This window comes from Sebastes fasciatus, chromosome 14 (assembly GCF_043250625.1).
Source record: "Sebastes fasciatus isolate fSebFas1 chromosome 14, fSebFas1.pri, whole genome shotgun sequence".
In the NCBI taxonomy this organism is placed as follows: Eukaryota; Metazoa; Chordata; class Actinopteri; order Perciformes; family Sebastidae; genus Sebastes; species Sebastes fasciatus.
The window spans coordinates 29,136,340-29,158,733 of record NC_133808.1 but is presented as its reverse complement, the minus strand read 5'-3'; the positions used below and the strand labels follow the sequence as shown (position 1 = coordinate 29,158,733).

At 41.1% G+C, this 22,394-nt stretch overlaps 1 protein-coding gene across 6 annotated transcripts in view; it reads left to right on the top strand.

The window, feature by feature from the left end:
- kalrna (kalirin RhoGEF kinase a) overlaps positions 1-22,394 on the top strand; it is a 160,026-nt gene that overhangs the window by 110,322 nt on the left and 27,310 nt on the right. For 5 of the 6 annotated variants that reach the window (XM_074657762.1, XM_074657761.1, XM_074657764.1 and 2 more), the window contains 3 exons: positions 154-321; positions 20,180-20,386; positions 21,294-21,379. In XM_074657762.1, the coding sequence (XP_074513863.1) occupies positions 154-321; positions 20,180-20,386; positions 21,294-21,379 (461 nt within the window). Of the gene's footprint in view, positions 1-153; positions 322-7,739; positions 7,951-20,179; positions 20,387-21,293; positions 21,380-22,394 lie in introns of those variants that run through there. The other variant, XM_074657766.1, reaches the window with a different exon arrangement.

The following is a 22,394-nucleotide window of genomic DNA, read 5'->3' as shown; positions in this document are numbered from 1 at the left end:
AATGAGCATGATATGGGACCTTTAAGTATTTAAAATAACAAGAAAGGATGTCACTATTTTGAAACTACAATACATACATTTTTTTTACCTGAAAAGTATTTCCTAAAACTTGAAGTTACACTCTGTAAAACAGCCGTCTGCTCTCCTCTCCAGGCCAGACGGTGGAGCTGCTGGAGCGGCCGAGCGAGCGGCCCGGTTGGTGTCTGGTCCGAACCACCGAACGCAGCCCGCCACAGGAGGGACTGGTTCCCAGCTCCGCTCTCTGCGTGTCCCACTCGCGCTCTAGCGTAGAGATGGACTGCTTCTTCGGCTCGGGGAAAGGTAGGAAGAACAAAACCTGAGTTCATGACTTGGTTTGCAACAATAACGATAACTGTTTCATTGCTCTGGTGTAAAAGCAGAAAAGTTCTCTACAAGATGGCATAAAAATTAGAAAAGTATAATGTGGAAGATATAAATGAAATAGAAAAAAGAAGACTTTCTATTCTGGCTCAGGATCAGCATGTTCTTCATGGTGCATTGTAGATAAATGAGTGTGACAACCATTACGTCACTGAAGAGAGGTCCAGTCACGGCGTCTTTTTGTCGATGTCATCGGCTCCGCTTCGCTTCCGCAGCAGAAATAGAATAAAATAAGATGTGAACGATGTGAACATTAAAAACCATCACGATTTCTCACATAACGCACAGTTGTGAATGGAATTAAAAGTCATCATGTAGTCAGGGAAAGTCCAGCTGTGATGCGTTAACGAGAGTTCAGCTGACACTCGAGAGGTCTGGAAATACTAAAACGTGAAATTCATCCTCTCAGATAAAATAATGCTTTCAGTGTTTTTCATTTTCATCATGCTTTTCTCTTTAGTCAGACAGAAGTACAGAACATTGATTTAATTTAGTCAGATCACTTCAAGTAATCTGCACTGACCTCTATTGGTGAGATGTGGCCATTACAGTATAGATGAAACCTGTCCTGCTCTTTCAACCAAGCCCCCCTAATTTAGCCCTATGATGGAAAAGAAAAGATCCTGTAAGTGATTGTAATGACAAACTTGCTCCAAATAATCACTTAGTATCGCAAAATGAGTTAGTAACTCAAAAAAATAACTTATTATCTCAAAATAATCACTTAGTATTGCGAAATAATCACTTAATAATCTCAAAATAATGACTTAGTGTTGCAAAATGAGTAAATATCGCAAAATAATGAATTAGTATGGCAAAATTAGTTATATTGCAAGTCAAAATAATGACCTAATATCTCAAAATATTCACTTAGTATCACAAAATAATGAGAAACTTTCTCAAAACAATGACTTTTCTCAAAATAATAACTTACTTATCTCAAAATAGTGACTTAATATTGCAAAATAATGACTTAGTATCTCAGAATAATGACACAGTGTCACAAAATGAGTTAATATCACAACATAATCACTTAGTAACGCAAAATAATAAGAAATCTTCACAAATGAATGACTTAGTCTTGCAAAATAACAAGATACATCCTCAAAACATGACTTATCTAATAATGAATTAAAGATCTTTTTTTATCACATTGGCAGAAATGTAAAGGAACATTTTGTATCCATGTTGTTAAATGATCATCATGCATGTTTGCATTATTCATTGAGGACGAGATATAAAGCAGATGATCTTTTTAAATACATGTAACTGATGGATTTAATGAAAGGTGTCTGAGCATGAGGAGAGGATGTTTCCTCCGTTGCACCATCGGGAAGATCTGGCTGCGATTTTAGAAATGATGCTGGAAAATGAAAATGTTTTTTGCTTTGATGTTTCTATCGCCTTGAAAAACGTAAGCGACACCTCTAATTGTTCGGTTTATTGGTGTGCGTGCTTGTGTGCAAAATGTCTCTGGGTGTTTTAAGTCTTGAGTTTGATTTAAAGCAGAACATTTTCATAGTCAACACACACAGATGGGACTAAGTGTTCCTGTTCTGTCCTCCGGAGGACGCTGTGGAGCTGCTCTAACACCTCCTCCCTGCACAAAGTGACCTCAGACTGTTATCAATGCTGGGCACACAGCAGATTGTGCCCAAGGGGTTTTGTGGAGGTCTCATTATGAGGATGAGCTGATTTCACCTCATTGCATCATGGGAATTTTACAGCATTGTGGAAGTGGATGCTGAAAATGCTGAGTCATTTGCTCACAGTAGCATCCAGAGTCATGTTCGTTGTGTTGCAGATGGAAGCAACAATAGCTTAACACACACACATGTCATTTCCGGCCATCTTATCACGGCTTTCTGAATAACCAAACTTTGAACACAACTAAACATAAACTCCCTCCCACACACACACACACTGTTTGCTTTCCTACTATAACTAGCCTTCCTGCAACCCAGTTTACAGTTTTTGTCTTGCTGAAGGTTATAAACATCGAGGAGGTTCGTACGTGTGGGAGATTCGTCTTCACTGTAGTCACACACACACCGCTGCGAGATCAGCTGATTTGCCTGCCGCAGCCACGGTGTGTTTTATGCTCTCGCCGATGAAAAGGATGTTTTGTGTTCCTGTAGAGAGATGCAAATCAGATAACTGCAGCTGCTACACATGGAAATAAACACACAGGCACATATACTCTAACACGCCAAGGGACAACAGCTGAAAATGATGATTTCCCTCATTTAAAAAGAAAAAAACATTGGTTAACAGTTTGCAGATTGACTTTTTCTTGCACGAATGGCCCATTAACATCTGCAAGGTGCAGTTTCCTTTCTATTTTAACTTAAATTATGCAAAAAAAAAATGACAGACTTCATTTGTGTAATTTATTTATGTGAGGTCATTTTGCTTAGTCATTTTGGTGAGTTTGCTTATTCCTCAGGACATCTACAGCTGTCACACAGAGAGACTCACATTTGGTGTGGTAGTTTCAACAAAGCCGGGTAGTGTCTGGGCTTTTTCATAGTCAGTTATTAGATGGTTCTATGACATCATCAAATGTGGACTGTGAAGCAGGCGTTATTTTGACCTTTAACTTAACTTTAGGTAACCTTAAAGGGTAACTTCGGTATTTTTCAACCTGGTCCCTATTTGCCCTTGTTTTTGTGTCTAAGAGACTTAAGGGCTTTGCACATCAAGTCTGTATTTTTCGTCCAAAATTGTCTCACATTTAAAAATAAATACAACCTCACGTTTGTCACTCACGTTTTGTCACCAACTCCGAATCTTTCGTCCGTCATTAAGGTTTTCGGAACAAGTTCGATTTTCTGTATTCTTTTCACTTCCGTCAAAAGACAAAAGACGGTTGTTTGACCACTCAGAGCCACCGTCCGTTCAAACATCATCATCCAAAATGACATGATAAACAATCGTCTCCCAGCCAAAAGCACTTTACTATAAAGAAAAAAAAGAAAACACAGAGAGCTTGATCCGGTCTGTTTGTTATTGTGTCCAAGTCCAGCTCAAGGAGAAGTCTCGTTGTGAAATTTGAACATCTGTATACTCTGGCTCTAATAAATATGGGCGGCCATCGAATTCAAAGAACTCATCCACGTTGTGGAAATCATCTAAATATTCAGCCACGACATTAAAAATCTTTTAGATAACACTAAAACACATTTTCCTACGCTTTCTGTACTCCAACACAACAAACTCTGCCCAGCTGGCACTCGTGTTTCCAACATGGATGTATTCCACTATTCCACCGTTGTCAACACGTCACCTCGCCAGCTTTCACAACAAGATTTCTCCTTGAGCGAGACTCTTTTCATAATATAGGACACTTATAATAACAATCAGTCTGTCATGGCAAAAACAAACACTTTTAGTGGACGTAAATGACGGTGCCAACTTGCCCCAATAGGATACATTGCAGCCAGTGAGCAGCTGCCATCCACAGCGTTCTCCCTCAATACTGGACCAATTTCAGAAATTGTTGTCACTATTAGTCAGTTAGACACACAAATATGGGAAAATAGGGGTTGAAAAAAGTTACCCTTTAACTACAACAACTTACCCGAACCTAAACTGATCTGATCGGTTCTGTTACAAATGAGTAGTAAAACACACATCATGTGAAACAGCTGAGAGAATAGGTCAAAAATAGATGTTCTGTTCTTTCTGTTTTGAGCGTGGTGGTGGAGGAGCTGCAGAGATGCGGGTGTCAAAGCAGCAGCAGAGACAATCGAAAGGTTTCAGATGCAGAAATACAGAATAGGATCCCTAAAAGTTTCAGGGGATATCAGAGAAAACAAACGGTGCAGATACACATCATGAACGCTGTGCTGTACTTCCATCTCCAGTTGTTTTACTTACGGCTCCAGCAGGCAGTTGCAATCAGTCCCTATTTTACAATATTTTGCTGTACATTCAGCTGCTCGTCAGTAACAAGACATGCGGAGCTGTATCACATTGAGCATACATCATTGTCAGCCTGAGTTTTACTTGATTCCAGTGCAGGCTTCCTCCAATAACACGTGAATGCCTCGCATGATTGTTTGATGGCGTGAATGCAGAATTAGGCAGAACCTCCGTCTGCTTACTCAACAGTGGTGTGACTGGAGGCTGATGGGTATTTAATCAACTGTCCTCTATTTGTTAATGAATGACTCAAACTGTTAATTAACCCTAAAGAGCTAATTAAATGGACTGGATATAAACTTCTGCAGCAGTTCTTTCGAGCTTCAGCCTCCTCCCTCCGCCCGCCCAGGCTCGTGTGTGTGTGTGTGTGTGTGTGTGTGTGTGTGTGTGTGTGTGTGTGTGTGTGTGTGTGTGCGTGTGTGTGCGTGTGTGTGTTGGGTCTTGTGACTGCTCTGTAAAGTAGGTCTCCTTGTCCTCCCTGAAAGACTGTGAAGACACTGAAGCTCTGAAGTTAACTGAACTGAAAATCAGTCACGGTGGAGTTTTGAAGTCACTCAAACAGATGGAACTAAGAGCTGTAAATCATCATTGTAATCCATCACGATCTCACGGGAAGGCGTATAAATAGCACGCCACATTACAAGGACGTTCCGCGTGTCATGAGGACGCATTTTTAGCCTTTTCACGTGTCATTTTTGCGCCTCTTTTCACGTGTCATTTGCACGCCACGCATTAAAACTACGGTAAAGGCTGCAGTTAAATTTAGGCAACAAAACCACTTAGTTAGGTTAAGGAAAGAAGTACAGAAAACATGTCACTAACGTAACTGCAAAATAACTTAACTACAATTTGCAACACAAACATCGGTCTCCTTGTTGAAAGTCATGTGTTGTGTGCCCGCCATAAGCAGTCTTTCTCACTTTCTATTCTACGTCAAACTCATAGCTGCAGTAGCTTTGTATTATTTCTTGCTGAAGTACAGTGTGTATAAAATGGGACACTGCAGGGAAACAGAGCTGCTGGAAGCACGTTATCTAGGCTAAAGTGCATGTGTGTTGTCTTACCTGCTGCTGCAGAGATCATCACAATGCTGTGACAAATTAATGACATACAGTAAAGGGCACAACAACACTACAAGGTTAAATACAGAGAGAGAGGGACGTTAAATGTTCATTACAACACAGTATGCTAATAGTGAACCAGATTAAAGCTGTAGAGGAGATTCATTTCATGTTGGTCCGTTTACAGTAAATGTTTTCTGTCATTTCTTCCCCTCATGGTGCAGAGCAGAAGAGCAATAAAAAAAAAACTCCATAATAATCAACCATCATCGTAAATCTTTCATGCCAAGGTTTTACAATATGATTCCAGCAAAAAGCTTTATATACCGCATGAGAGCAAATAGGCACTTAATGAGTCACGACTCACGACCTAATGCCTCATGAAAATGTATTAGGGGATCTGGGTTCGTTAGACTAATGAGAAGCAAGGGGGAGTGTCAACCACAATCAGTGGTTCTGATCTATTAATGCATGGAGCGGTGGCTTAGAGGTTAGAGAAGGAAGTTTGTGACCAGAAGATCACCGCTTTGACCTTCAGGTCAGCAGGAATAATCCGAGTAGAGAAATTGTTTACTCACTTTTAGCTCTATTTTTTGTCTCCACCAACTCCTGAGGGAAATATCTGTCTCTTTTAGCTACTAAATTCTCCTCTGTTTTCACCAGCTAGTAGCTAACTTTGTCTATCTGCTGTGTGGCGCTGGGCAGGGAGCTTTTCCCCTGAAAACTGCTGCCTGCTGCGACCAAAAAAGACAACATTTAGAGCAGAGAGAGTGAATAAAAACTGTAAAGTTTTGGGCCAAAACAATCAGCTAAGTCACTATAAAGTCTGCAGTCAGGTGATAATTATCTGTGACCTTGTCCCTTTCACATTCAAGCAATCATTGTTAATATAAAAATATTGATTATAGATGTTTAAGGTGAAATGTGGAGGATCTGGCAGCATCTAGCAGCGAGGTTGCAGATTGCAAACAACTGAAACTTCTCCCGTGTGCCAAGCGTGTTGGAGAACAACGGTGGCTGACGCAAAAACGTGACTGTCCCTATCTAGACATTCTGTGTTTGGTTTGTCCGTTTTGAGTTACTGTAGAGACATGGCGGCCAGCTCCGTGAAGAGGATCCGCTCCGTATATAGATATAAAAGGCTCATACGAAGGTAACGAAAACGCAACAATTCTTATTTTCAGGTGATTATACACTAAAGAAACTCATCTCCGTTCTTAAAATATCAATTTAATCGCAAAATAAGTTCCAAATCCATTTATGTATTGACCAACTACTTTTTTGTAGATATATTGTGTGAGCATTTCAGCTCTATCTACATCCGCCATATTTAATAGAGCCATTGCAGCACATTTTTGGCCGGTCCGCAGAGGGCAAGCGGTACAAACGCTAAAGTCTATCACTGAGTGACAAAGTTACACGATTGGTCGGTCGAGTATTTGAGTTTCCTCCTTGGTCGTTGCTCTTTCAAAATGAAAAAACGGGAACAGTTATGCAAATGAGCCCGTCCAACGTGACACGTCCAGCTCACGAAACTTAGACCAAGCTGTCAAACTAGGCGATCTAGTTCTAAAATGAAACCAGATTCAGAAGTGGCATCGCCTATTTCTCACTTAAAATGTTTTCAGAAGTAGATTTTGTTGGATTGTTTAGATGGAATAACGGAAAGCTAACGACCAGGCCGCCATGTTGTTTCCTGTTTGAAACGTCGAGCAGAAAACAGGTGCATTCAACAATAGGTTACGTCACCGCTTGAACGGCCAGTTGAGCGGAGCAACGCGTCCCCCTAGTGTCCTCGTCGGACCTGGTGGATGTAGCGTTGGATTTAACATTATAGACATGACCACCGACTATTTGTGTAACAATTCAGCCACAAGTTCCCAGACTGACCGTACACGGTCCAGACATATACTCTTGTTTTAACAGATTCGCCAAAATACGAAAAAGCCATTACTTCAACAGATACGTGAAGCCGACAATGTTTCAAAGTCGGATATCTGAAAGGGCTTAAGACACACATTCCTTCTGTCACTTTTCTCTCTGTTAGACACATCCACACACACAATACCACACACAGCGTTGGAACCTGAGTCCCTGCTCTCCACAATGGGGAAAGTAGCCCTCCACAATAATTAACACTGACTACTGTTCCAGACAACTGGAGTGTGTACGGGAGGGAGAGAGAGAGAGAGAGAGAGGGGAACTCACCAACTAGGTCTGAGAAAGAAAGACAAGTATGTATGTGTGTGTGTGTGTGTGTGTGTGTGTGTAGGCTCCTCCTCCTCCTCCTCTTCCTCCCCCTCTCTCTCTCTCTCTCTATCTCCTTCTCTCTCTCTCTTTCTATCTCCCTCCCTGTGGTGAATGTCAGCAGTGTGGACTTGCAGCTCTTGGTGAACACACATCCTCCCAGTCAGTCTGGTTAACAAGTTGGTCAGCCGGTTAGTGGTTGAGGAGTGTGCGAGTGAGTGTAGGATGTGTGTGTGAGGGAGGATGAAGCGAGGCCGGCGTTGCTGTGGATGGATCCTCGCCCGCTGCTGCTGCTGCTGCTACGACCACGGCTCAGGTGGGACGAGATGAGTGTGTTTATGAGTGACGCTCAATTGAGAAAGTAGTGTGTGTTTCTGTGCATGCTTTACAAGTTAGGAAGTTTGTATTGTGTGTGTGTGTGTGTGTGTGTGTGTGTGCGCGCGCGTTGAGGAATGAAGCTGAGAACAGGTTTCTGGCTAGCAGCACACATCTCAGCTGTGAGAGGGGTGTGTGTGTGTGTGAGAGACAGTGACTGAATGAAGGAAGGGGTAGACAAACCAAGAGTCAGACTGACATGGATAAATTCCTGTTATTGTTATTATGTGTTATGGCGCCACTGGAAACTAATTTGAATTGAAAATGAATCGTGAAACAGGAAGTTATGTGTCACACACACAGACGGACAGAGATAGAAAGAAAGAGAGAGAGAGGTAGACGGAGAGTGAGAGAGAGAGAAGAGGACAGTTTCTCTCTGTCTTCTCTCTGTCTTTGGTGAATCAGATGTTGGATTGTGCAATCCTGCAGTTCAGTCAGCTGCTGCACAGGGTGTGTGTTGTGTTTTTCTGTGTGTTTGGGTGTGTTGCAGGTTATGACCGAGCCTTTGGGCAGCATTTAAAAAGGATTTACCCTGACTGTGCTGGCGTCGTCATAGTAATAATTTTTCTGAATTTCCCAACCACTGTCTGTCCCTACAAACAGACGGTCTGTGTGTTTCATTCAGAGCTGAGATCCTCTGTCTGAACAGGTTACATTCAGACATCTGATGGCATGACTAATAGACTGTAAGAGTGAGGAAACACCATACTATCAAGTATACAGAGCAAGGTCTAGCCTACAGTATACATCCTGCTTTAGTTGCAGATCAAGCATAATGGATCAGTATTAATGAGGTGTATTGTTATGGATACCAGTCAACTCTGTAAGGTTCATTTGAGTACAGGTCTGTGGTTTGTTTGTTTTGGTGGAGAGGTCCAAAGTAGTTTAAAGGCAAATGAGTAACCGGTGCTTTTCAGGGAGACTATTCTCTCCAGGAGAAATGATGCTTTTCTAATGAGCAACCTCTCAGAGGAAAGTGAATGACTTCCTCCTCCAGATAGGCAATAGAATTGATAATTTTTTTTGTTGTAAGGAGTCTGACTTCATTACCGAAGAACGATCGCAAAACATTCATAAAACAGTCGTTTGGGTCATTTCAAAAGACACTGACAAATAACTTACCTGGTCGTTTATGGTTTAGAAAACTGGTACGTACCTGAGTAGATATGAAAGTCATTATGTGCTGGAGGCTTAAATCGGTTCAATAAGTAACCTGGATATTTGTTTGCCACGAAATATAGCTATTGCCACTGCTAATAATGCTAATACAATCCATTGAATGTTTAACTATTAATATATAAATGTAGCACATACTTTGCAGATTTATCATTTGTCCCCATCATGGAGCAACGGAGGGGATTGCTATTTAGGTAATGTACCAGGTGTGCATTGGGTTTTAGTACCCAAACACTCTTAGAATGCATTATTCTGCTTTTACTGGGGTCACCTGCCAGAAATTTAAAATGAAGGGATTCATTTATTAGTTGGCCTGAATTTTAGGAAAAACTAAAAGAAGACTTTGGTGGACAGTAAAAAAAACAAAATTGTGATTCTGGTGCAGCTCTGAATCCATACAGTTTTAAAGGAATACTTCAACCCCCAAAAGGATCATGTGTATATCAATTCCTCACCCTGTGGTACCTTGACTTCTTGAAGAAAACTTGTGTGATTCTTGCATACCTCCACGGTGAACAAAGAATCCAAAAAAGAAAACTCAGCAACTCTGTATCAAAACATCCGTTTAACAAACTCTCACACATCTCAAGCAGTATAATCAAAGACTCATTCATCCAGCCGTATACTCACTACATCCCAAACACATGATGCATCTTCACTAAAACTTTACTATTTAAAACACCTCCACATAAACATCCACACAAGTACTGTTTATGCGGAAGTGTTTTAAATAGTAAGGGGATAATTTTTGTGGCTTTTTGCATTTATTTGATAGTGACAGTGATAGTTATGAAAGCGGGAGAGAGAGGGGATGACATGCAGCAAAGGGCCACGGGTCGGATTTGAAACCCGGACCGCTGTGGTAAATAGTAAGGTGTTTAAAGATGCATGTGATCTGTGTGGGAAGTAATTAACATGTAACTGGACACTTGGATTACAAAGTTTTCTTCACAAATTCAAGGTAACATGGGGTGAGTAATTGATATGTAAATTATCATTTTGGGAGTGAATTCCTTTAAAAGTTAGCACTAAATACCTATACCATTAGTCCTCTCTCAGTTCAGGCAACCCCATTAACTGTCAACCAGTCAGTACTCTGAGGTAGGCTGCATTTTGAAGTGGTTTTATTGTGTTGAGCAGCACGTGGTTCCAGTTTACGCATCACTGACAGATGTGGTATTTTGTTTTAGCCATGAGCTGTAAACCACCTTAAGGTTGAGGTCTATAGTTCTATATGCACTGCACCTTTAATGGCATATGTATGGTGGATGTGTGTGTGTGTTAGCATGCAGCTAATGGTTAGCTAAAGGTTAACCTAGCTGTGTGTGTGTGTGGACAGACAGTGGACTTTGGCCCCAGAGCCTCTGAGCTTCATGCTGCTGAATGACTGGAGCGGCATGTGGTTGAACTGGTTACACTGATTCTAGGTGAAGAAACATCCAAAGGACACACCTGAGATTTGATCAATCTCAGATTTTCAATTGTCACATCATTGTTTTAGCATCAAAGCTCAGCTGGTTAGACTGGTTTCTGTTATGTGTCTATTACAGCATGAATCTATATATATACACCGATCAGCCATAACATTATGACCACTGACAGGTGAAGTGAATACCATTGATTCTCGTTACGATAGCACCTGGCAGTGGGGGGGGGGATATATTAGACAGCAAGTGAACATTTCGAAATTTGTGTTGGAAGCAGAAAAAATGGGCCAGCGTAAGGATGTGAGTGACTTTGACAAGGGCCAAATAGTGCTGGCTAGACGACTGGGTCAGAGCATCTCCAGACCTGCAGCTCTTGTGGGATGTTCCCGGTCTGCAGTGGTCAGGACCTACCAAAAGTGGTCCAAGGAAGGAAAACAGGGGTCAGACCCGAGGCTCATTGATGCACGTGTGGAGCGAAGGCTGGCCCGTGTTGTCCGATCCAATAGAAGAGCTGCTGGAGCTCAAAAAGTTTCATGCTGGTTCCGATAGAAAGGTGTCAGAACACACAGTGAGGAGCAGTTTGTTGCGTATGGGGCTGCGTAGCCGCAGACCGGTCAGGGTGCCCCGTGCTGACCCGTGTCCACCGCCAAAAGCGCCTACAATGGGCACGTGAGCGTCAGAACTGGACCACGGAGCAATGGAAGAAGGTGGCCCGGTCTGATGAATCACATTCTCGTTTACATCATGTGGATGGCAACGAGTTGGAGGTGTTGACTCGGCCTCCAAATTCTCCAGATCTCAATCTATTTGAGGGGGAGACATTTGTTGTTGTTGATATTGCATCTTTTTTCCTGAAGACACACACACACACACACACACACACACACACACACACACACACACACACACACACACAGAGGCACTTCCTCACTCATTCACTCACACAGTGGCTGAGTGATTAACTGGGGTGTAAAGTGATCCTGCGTCCCGTCCATTACCCATTAAACCTGAAGATGTGCAGGAAACTACTCTGACCCTGAGGCAAAGACACACACACACACACACACACACACACACACACACACACACACACACAGTCTCCCGGCAGAGATAATGGACAGAGACAGCATTAGCGGAGTCTCCGCTCCACTGCTTCATCAGCTGTGATTCAGTGTGTTCATCTGACCTGCAGCTCAGTTTTAACAGTTTTAACGGTATTAACAGCAGTGGAGTAAGAAGACTGTTTAGATCGTCCAAACAAATAAATGTAATTTGAGTTTTAATTCCTGTGAATACACTGTAAAATTGGACGGTTTCCTCTTTCTCCCTGTTGGTTGTATTCAACTTAAAAAGCAGAAATGAGTGTAAGTGATATGGAAGTAAGTTTAGTAGCTTTTCTGCCTTTTCTTATTTACTCATCTTCATTTCTGTTTCCCTCCAGAAATGAGTTAGTAGTGTTGATCAGAATCAGAAATACTTTAATGATCTCCGGGGGGAAATTGGGACCCCACGGTTGCTTTTACATAAAAGCACAGAAATGTACGAAAATAGAAATAATGGAGTATGTAACATGTAAATTGTAGAGAAATATAAATAATAAAAATAGGAGATTAGAAATATGCACATATATGTGCATCAAACACATACAATATATAACCACAGTGTAAATAAGTAAATACAAAATGCTGAGAAGTGTGATCTATTAAGTGTATTAAATATAAATGCAAAATTAAATAATTAAATAAGAATATGTCTTGAAATGTACAGAATAAATGCACAATATTGCACATTTAAATTATTGTACAATTTATTGTATTAATTTATATTTACAGTTTAATCCGTATTTCACAGAATAATAAGAAATGATGCATTAGTAGCTGCTGATGGGTGAAATAAGTCCATCCCCAGTCTATTGACTCAGAGTGTCTGAAACAGAGGGGAGGGGTTGTAAAGTTTGATGGCCACAGGCAGGGATGACTTCCTGTGGAGCGCTATAGTGCATCTCGGTGGAATGAGTCTGCATTGAATGTACTCCTGTCTTTGAGCAGCACGTCCGTTAGTTGAGTGTGTTAGCATCCGCTACTTTCTACATTTATAAAAAGTTTTGATTTGTATCTGTAGCATCTGTAGGTTAAATAGCAAGAAAGTCGGTGCAGGGTGCGTAGAAGGGGCGGTGGATGGGTCAAACAAACACAGGACGTTCAACCAGCAGACCGCTGTTTGTGGCCCGTGTGAAACTAAAAATAGATGTTTACTTATTTTGTCATGTGAGTCGTTTGGCACTCGGTATTCACGTGAGTTGTTAGTCAGTCAAGTTAACGTCAACCGTGATCGTTTCCTAAGCGTTTATGTTGCCTAAACCTGTGACAACGGAAGTTTATTTTGAAAAGACACTATGCATGCAGCGAGTGTATTTGACACGCCGTCCCTGACTCCAGAGGGGTACCTAGAGCGTCAGATTTCAAAGCGTCCGGCCACTCGCCAAGCTTCGCTATTTGACGAGTTGGGAGTGAGAATGTGTTGTCCAGCCCATCTAGTGAACGGGATGGTTAGTGGTAACTTACCTGGACTATTGTGGTAAATTACCTGGAATCTTGTTCCTGTTTGTGTGTGTCGAACTTTGTGAGTTTCAATACTCTCTTGTCAATAGAGCCATTCATAGACAAAATGTGTGTGTGTAGTGTAATTACAGAATGAAACCGAGTGTGTGTGAGACAGCGAGAGCAAGACAAAACCCCTGTTCTGTTGCATTCAGACTGCTGGTTTAGTATCTGCAGACTGGAGGTCAGATCTGTGTGTGTGTGTGTGTGTGTGATTAAAGATAGTGAGTGATGGGGATTTTAACAGTAGACAGTCTGTCTTTCTATCGGCTACTAAACAAAAGCTTCCTTGTTTGGTCTCACCTGACTTTTGGCCGTCAGTGTGACAGTGCTGTACTCTGTAGTACACACACACTATTCAGTGTTTCCCTGAGTACTACTAACACTGCAATACTCGCTCCCTAACTATCACTTCTTAAATGAACATCGCATTAAGTCTGGCTTAGGAACCTCAAGTTAATGATGACCACAGCCTCGTTACGGTGTATCAAACATCCTTCTCCTGTCGAGTACCGATCAACAGAAAGAGTGTAGCTTTGAAAGATTCAAATGTTTCGTGTGAGAGGTTCTGCCAGGATGACTGTAGCACTATGTGAGAAGAATTGTTGCATTGGTTGTGGGCGTGCTGCTGCCAGGAACAGATAGAAGAAGAAATGCAAACCTGGATGTCAGTCTGGTATTTTATCTTGTGTGGAATGATACTCATGTGGCATCCACAACACCTCGAAACTTCCTGTCACATACTTTGTTCCACTAGTGTTAAATAAACTCCCTCCTTCCTGGCGCTGTTCTCCTTCTTATATGAGATCATGAGTGAACCTGTGTGGAATGTCCTTTCCTGATCGTCTAGTTTGCTTGATGACAACTGATGATGAAAGATATAGAGGAATGTGTAGTGGGCCGTTAACCCTCTGAGACCCACAATAGAGCTGTTTTTGTCTTTTTTAGGGGGGGTACAGGGGGTCTTTAGGGGGGGATAGCAGCTCAGCAGTAGATGTCACATAGAAGTGGTGTACATCATCTCAAAGCTGGGAACCTGAAGATTAATTTGAGATGCAGCGCAGCACTGTGTCAAGTTAATCTAGTCATAAATCAGAATTAAACATGAATGAATGAATTATTTAAGATAAAGTGTATCAGGGTTTAGAACATTATGATAGAAGTATATGATGTCCATCCCCATGCCATATTATGTCTCATAAGTTGTTGCAGCAATTTTTGCATTGATACTATTTGTTACACAGGCTTTGTGCTAAATTTAACAATTTTTTATCTATCGAGAATTGATAAAAAATGAACACTTCTGTTGTGTAAACTGCTCAGAAACCCCCTTATCGTCAATCTAGCTAGAAAAGCCATCCATCCTCTGAATGCTCTAGGTCTCTAGTCTGATCCATCCATCCTCTGAATGCTCTAGGTCTCTAGTCTGATCCATCCATCCTCTGAATGCTCTAGGTCTCTAGTCTGATCCATCCATCCTCTGAATGCTCTATGTCTGTAGTTTGATCCATCCATCCATCCTCTGAATGCTCTATGTCTGTAGTTTGATCCATCCATCCATCCTCTGAATGCTCTATGTCTGTAGTTTGTGGCTGTAAAGTTTCATGAGACTGTGATTATCCTAGAGGTCACCACAGGTAATTTTAAACAGTGAGGTCAAATTACAAAATATGGTCTTTACTACAATGAAATGTCTCCTATGGGGACTAACATCATCACACATGAATACAGTTGGACTCATTGGATCCACAAGAGTCTCAGCTTTACCGTGATACCTAAATTATGTAATTCAGGACTGTTTAGGGACCCCAGTCTGCAGAAATATTCAAATACATCATTCTATAATAGGCAAAAATAACATTATACTGCATGCATAAAACTGCATGTGGTTATCATAAAGTGGGCATGTCTGTGGGTACCGATAGAACCCATTTTCGTCCACATATCTTGAGGTCAGAGGTCAAGGGACCCCTTTGAAAATGGCCATGCCAATTTTTCCTCGCTAAGATTTATGCTACATTGTGAACAACAAATCTGTGTGAAAATTGTCAGGATGAGCGAGTTAACGTTCGCTTTTAGCTCCGTTCAGGACTGTGCTGCTTAACAGCTGCTAACTTTAATTATCTCTCGTCCTGCTGATTTCAACACAAGAGGTGCCATTTATTTACATTATGATACTGTCAGGCTCTATTCAGTCAAAATTAAATAAAAAATAAAACGTTATGATGTGTTCAAATGTTTTTGGCGGGAAACTTGAATGAATCCAGTTCTTTTGAAGATGTTTTCACATCAATATAACATAGACAATAGAGAGGGAATTATGACCGGTTTAACTTCCTAAGAAAAACCAGTATGCAAACGGTGATAAAGGAGTGGATGTTGAAGTTTTACTTTTGTTTTTTACCGTGGGATCGAGAATTGTTGAATTCCACTGTCAGTCTGGTACTGTGACATTCCGAGTAGCAGGATGTGGTTGGAAGCTTGGGAAACACCAAATAAGTTGACCTTGTGTGTTGAGTGTTTTTGTTGTTAGGCTTCAAGCTCACTGCATGTTATGGTGCGTTAACATCTGTTCCTGGTTGGTGGTGGTGACTGGTCAGCTCCCAGCAGCTGACGGCAGCACACTGTGGTTCTGCAGCGTCATTTTCCTCTGAAGGAGGAGAAGTAAAAGCAGTGATGTCTTATCATCAGCTGTGTGTTTGTGTGTACGCACTCGAGTCTGTAATGAGTTTCTGTCGTCAGTCTGCTGTCAAGGCCACTCAAAGACTGACATTGGTTGCAGCTGAAAGCACACGCACAGGTGAACCGCTGACCTATGACATGTTTCCCTCTCTTAAGAACACATGACAGGATTAGCTCAATAGCACTTCAGGGAGTAACCACTGAGACAGCGGGACGGAGTGACGTCAGGGAGAAAAGCAGCGGTGAAGTGGTGATGGGGAGAATCAGGAGGCGGGTTGCTTGCAGTCTCTGTCTCCACATACAAACACACTGGATTAATGTTTAATCCAAACCAAATGTAAAGTAGGTGAGCAACCTTGGGTGCAGGCCTACCTTGACCTTTGGTCTACTCGATACTGCAGCCGTGTGCTCTGTACAGTATTAAGACATGTTCTGTGATAAGGTGATCAGTGTATGTGCAAATTATTTATTAGTTGATGAGTACCAAAATGCTATGTGTCTCTCAAAGGCGTTCTCTGACTGCAGCAACTCACGTTTCCAATAGCTTTGTGTTGTCAAAATTGTCTTGAGTTTGTTTCCAACGTCATTTTTTCAGAAACTAGAATATATTTTTAGTTATTTTTCATCCGTTGATTAGATGTGTATTGTTGATTTGGAGTGATGAAAACTACGAGGTGTTGTTGTCTGTGGTTTCATCTTGACCGCCCAGTTCCACTTTTTTTAAACAATTCATGGCATCATATGTGTAATGGAATATACAGTATTAAAAATAAGTTTTGTCCAGCCCTTGTTTACCTATGGTTCATGCTGGCCACAATACAATGTTGAACAAAGGAACTCTTGTGGTCAATTACAAAGGAAAAGACCAAAATAGATGTCTGTGTGTGTTTGTGTGTTGTATGTGTCATTATATACTGTACCTTTGGTGTGTGTGCAGGTGTGAGCACATGTTTTGGGTCTGTGCAGGTTTCACCAGCAGACCTGTTGCAGACACAGTACAGTTGTTCTCTTGCACTGGGGGTAAATTGCATGGTCTTAGCTGTCTTGCACATAGACTGTATATATAGATGGACGACGTGTCTCCGCTTCCTCCCACTGGACAAAAGTGAAGACAAAATATCCCGGATACGGGATCTTTATACTTTCACGTAATTTGGAGCCAGAGTCTGCGCACTAGTGATCGGGGGGGGCCGGAGCCGCAGTATCGAGGTCACCGGATCAAATCGCGAGCAGAGCACAACCGCAGCTTGTTAACGTTAACACTTACACACCGCTAACATGGAGGGGGCGGGATTTATGAGCTATACTGCAGCCATCCACCAGGGGGCGATCAAGATGTTTTGGCTTCACTTTTGGGGAGCTGTCATGTCGTTCATCTTTATCTACAGTCTATGGTCTTGCACCACAGTGTATTCACTGAAGTTTTGTAGATATATTCAGTAGTACTACGTCCCACTCCACCTCTCTGTGTTTGTATCACGAGTTTGTCTCATGAGAGCAAAAGAGAAACAGCTTTAGTAACGCTGGGTGACCTTGGCTGCTGTTTTGAACCGAGTTGTATCTCTGCCACAATGCTGATACAGTCCGATAACGACTAAAACAACAACCGCTACCACTAATACAGACTCATTCAGCGCTGCACAATATGACGGGAAGAGGTGTGGGAGTCTGGTGACCTCAGGAAAAGGTCGCTGTCAGACTAAAAGTATTGGGAAAATATTTAATTTGGACAATGAAAAAAATAATCAGTCATCAGAGGCACGTTAAAGTCTGATCTGACATGAATAGGTAGCCAATGAAGGGAAGCTAAAACTGGCATAATATGCTCAAATGTTCTAGCCTTAGTTAAATTAAGCCCTAGAAAAACAAAACGCCTCAAATAACATACCCAAAATGAATCATTTTATGATAGCTCCTCAACCATAAGGCATGTATGTTTGACATTTCTGACTTGTGAGGACATAATTTAATACGTTACATGAAATTACTCACCTTTTTTATTCAGTAAATTAAGAATATTGTACAGTCATTATAAAATAAGGTTGAGATAAATGTATATATAATGAGAAAAATGATAGTTGTTGGTCAGGAGTCAACATGGCTACTGTAGGTAATATGTAAGTTAACTAACACACGTCTTTCTTCACATTGTTGCACTGCAGACATTTGACCTGTTCTGGCTTATAATACTTCTAGGAAGTGAAAGTGGATTTTATTGTTGATCTTGTAGGGAACTTGTTACAGAAATAACAGAATATCACATGTTTTTTTACTGTCAGCTCAGCAACAGACTTTTGTTTACAAATAGGAGACATTCAGATAAAAAGCATGTTAGAGATGAGGAAGAGGAGGAGGAGGAAGGAAGGGAGGACATGAATAAGGAGAGAAATGAAGGTAAACTAAAAAAAAGATGGTACAGCAGAACACCTCAGGAGATCCCGTTGACCCTTAATCTTTAATTTCCTGTCTGAAACACACACATAGACCACAGCAGCCGCTGCTCATAGCTCCCAGCTGTGTGTGAGTGCAGCTGATCCACCACAGTCCTGACACATGACCACCGCTACAACACGCACACACACACACACACACACACACACACACACACACACACACACACACACACACACAGTCAGTTGTGTTGGGATGTTTCAGGCTTTGCAACAGAAACTAAACTCAACATGTCACATCTGCATAATAACATTTATTTCCTGTTTCCTGGTAATCTTTAAACACAATCAAATACTCCTCCCTTTACTTAAAAATCTGTTATTCAGTCGTGTATGTCTTCATGTTATTTACATTTAACTTTTGAAAGATTAACAGCTGCTAACAAACACAATACTAAAGCAGGGAAAAAGAAGGAACTGTGACTACATGTGTCTGAAGTGACAGCATTATGAGTTGAGGCGCGTGTGTGTGACATGAGAGCAGCTGCTAAACACATTTTGTTTTTCATTAATAGAAAGTCTCATCTGGATCTCGACGCTTTCCCCTTCACAAGAACCAAAACATGACGCTGTCTGTCTGCAGTGCCTGAACATGATTAACAAGAGCACATGTGTCTGAATGAAAACCATGAAAAGTGACATTACAGATATCTGCAGCTCATTTCTGACTAGTCAAAACATGATTTTAAGATGTCTGTAGGCTCGTTTAAATACTGTAATATCTCATACTATTGACACTAAATTAAAGATTTTCTGAAATTCAGTTTTGAACTAGTGGAAACTCAAATTCAAGATCTTCAATGTAGTTCTGACCAGTCGTGATTTCAGCTAAAGATATCCATGATTTCTCACAATTAAAGATTGCGCCTGTACTTATGAAACAACAACGTGGAGGCTCCGTAGTCCAAACGATGCTCTATAACAAAGATGATGCATCACAAGCTCTGCCAATGGTTTGAAATGTTATACACTTCCTGTCTCCTAAGTGGGCACGGTAACGGTGTATTTGCCTCCCCTCCCCACCTCACCTCTCCTTGTTTGGATGAAATTAGATTAGATTATATTTGCATTATGTATTCATATTTTCTAACATTAGATATTAGACAGCTAACAGCCATATTTATGGCGTTTGGTGGTGTTAGTTGCCAGATCTCGCAAGAGTGTGTTGCTGAGACAGAGAAAGGTCCCGAACAAAGTTAATTTTCTCCTGATTTGTCCGTCTGATAATCGCCATTTTAGTGTCATAATATTTGGAAGATATGTGGCTTGTGAAAAAATGGGTCTAATATTTACATTGGTGACTACAGGGTGAAATAATCAGTCATATGTGTAATAATGGGGACACGGCTTTTGTCCCCAACAAACACACACACACTCAACCTCTTTCTGCTTTTCTGATTTATTGAAGTGACTGACAGGTGAAAAATGGATGGATTGCAGTAATGTGTGACTGGTGATGTGGGAGTGTGTGACCTTAATGTTCCTGTCAGCTGATTTAACATGACTGTAACACTTAGTACACAGAGACCAGCCTCTGTTTGAGTGACAACAAAACCACAAGTATATTTATTTACCTGCACAACACCACGAAGAACTGTATGTCTTGTATTTAAATCCTGAGCAATGAACAAGGGAGCTTTAATGGAAGTGTAGTTAGAAGAGAAACATCCTCCTCTACTGAATTATCAGTTGTTTTTAATTGATGGGTTTTATTCTTCGATCGCCACTGTGGCAAACCTTCATTTATATCACATTTGAAACGCTGATGAAGCAGAATAAGTACGGCTGATTGGCTCTTACTAAAATGTAAACTTTTTTGATCTGATTTCTTTCAGAAAACTATCCTGTTAGCGGCTCTGATGGAAAGACCGAGTCCGTGGCGAACCTTCAGCCGCAGCCATCCCTCAGTTCGCTGCAGTCCAGCTCCCCTGGTCCCAAGCGCTCCGGAAACACTCTGAGAAAGTGGCTTACCAGTCCGGTCCGCCGCCTCAGCCAAGGCAGCTCCGTCAAGAAACTCCCCAATAACAAGCAGAAGAAGACGGGTAAGATATGTTCAACAATAAACACAACCGCAGGAGGGCTTTGGACATAATAACTTATTACTGACTAGTTAAAGTTACACTCAAGTTAAGTTCCGTCGACATGAATCTGCAGCAGAATAATGAGTCTTTACTGGGCCAAACGATTCTGCCACATTTCAAAGCATACCGTGAATTCTTTAGATGTGTTTCCTTCCATGTAGCCATTGGTTTCAGTTCATTTTAGTACACTGTGAAAATCCGCCTGGTTATACTGTTGCAAGTCTTCTAAAAGAACACGCTCTGTGTTTCGGTATTTGAATGTTTGCTGCAGCATTGCATTAACGTTATCAAACACACCAACAGGGAAAGTTTTCATTTGCAAGTTCCTGCTTGCAACTGAAACTCAAGACGTAATAATGTAACTAAATGTTCAGAATAGATTACCCATTTCAAGTTTCAGCAGGACTTTGGAGAGAGGCTGGCAGAGATGTGAAGTTTACATAATTTGTGGTTAATGGGATTTATCAAGGATATATCCTTATTAAAGGTATAATATGTTACAGTTGTCGGTTTCTGTTTGTAAACACAAGGCATTCAAAGTTGACCCCTTCTCTTCGGCTGAACGAGCGAGCGATGGTCGAGAGAGAGAGCAGTAATGGTTGAGCAATCTATAGAGTGACTGAAGAGAGGGAGCGGCGTTAGTGGGAACAAAGCAGTGTTATTGGCTGGGAGTTGGGAGGGTCTCTGCAGATACAAACACCAACACACACTTCTAGTTGGTCATAAGTGATGATTGAGGGATTATTTTTTACCAGTCTGTACTTGTTTTTTTAGGATATTCTTGCATTATTATACCTTTTAATATATATATATATATATATATTTTTACATCTGTACGTGTTTGAGTAATGAGCTGGTTGATTGACAGGACCCGGAACTGGAAGAGACGAAAACAGAAAGGGTATTGACCTGGGTCAGCCTGACCTCACCCTGCAGGATGACATCATCGATGAGGTAAGCAGTGAGATTCAAGAATAGCATGTTTCAACTGCTGTGGTTTAGTTTTTCGATAAGTGGACGGTCAGACTCTTTTCAAGAGACAATGTCTGTGTTTTTGTGTCCAGATGAGTTGAAGCTATTCTTGGTTCTGATCGTTTCTAGCAGGAAAATGTTTTTGCCAATTCACTTTTCTGTTTCTACCCACAATGCTTGGAAACGCTTTGATTCATCAAAAGTGAAAAAAATATATTCCCTACAGCAACAAATCTGAAATTGCATTTCTGATGCTGTTTGAGTTTTTTTTTACGTAAGTAATGTTTTAGGCACAGCAGGAAAACAGGCCTATATTGTCAATTATTATCACATATGAGACACCTAGCATGAAGATTTTTCATCTGTAAGTCACACTCACAATACATATGTGATAAAATATGTGAATACACCAGATGTATATGATCAAAACAACATTAATTGGGCCTGTAATCGTGCTAAAAGTTGTGTATTACCAAACCCTGTTTTATGGTTGGTTATCTGTTCTACGTCTGTAGTTAAAATGAAATATCTGCTCCTCTCGGCCCGGATATATAGAGAGATTTTATTAATACTATCTACATTTACGTAATAGACAGTAAACCGCTAAAGTTCCTCTTTCCGTGTGTATCAGCTTTCTTTCCCTCTGACACACAAACTTGTGCTCAAACTCCTGAATTACTCGCTGATTACTGTGAATGTAAAACCTCTAAACTCTGACTGCTACTACTTTTTAACACTACTCTTGTTGCTGTTAATTTCTCTGTTCTTTATGACTTAATTAAAAAGTCAGCAAACCTCGTTTGTCATCTTGAACCCTTTAGAATAAAACAAATTCATAAATCCGAAAAAAATATGAGTTCAGTGAAAACAATGCTATTTTTCTTAGTTCCTGAAAAGCTTTTTTGGCCAACAAGAGTGATATGTACGCAGTTTAATGTCCATTAAGGAGGCAGCGTATCTAAGACGGAACAGGAACAGAAGAAGAAAAAGTAAAAGT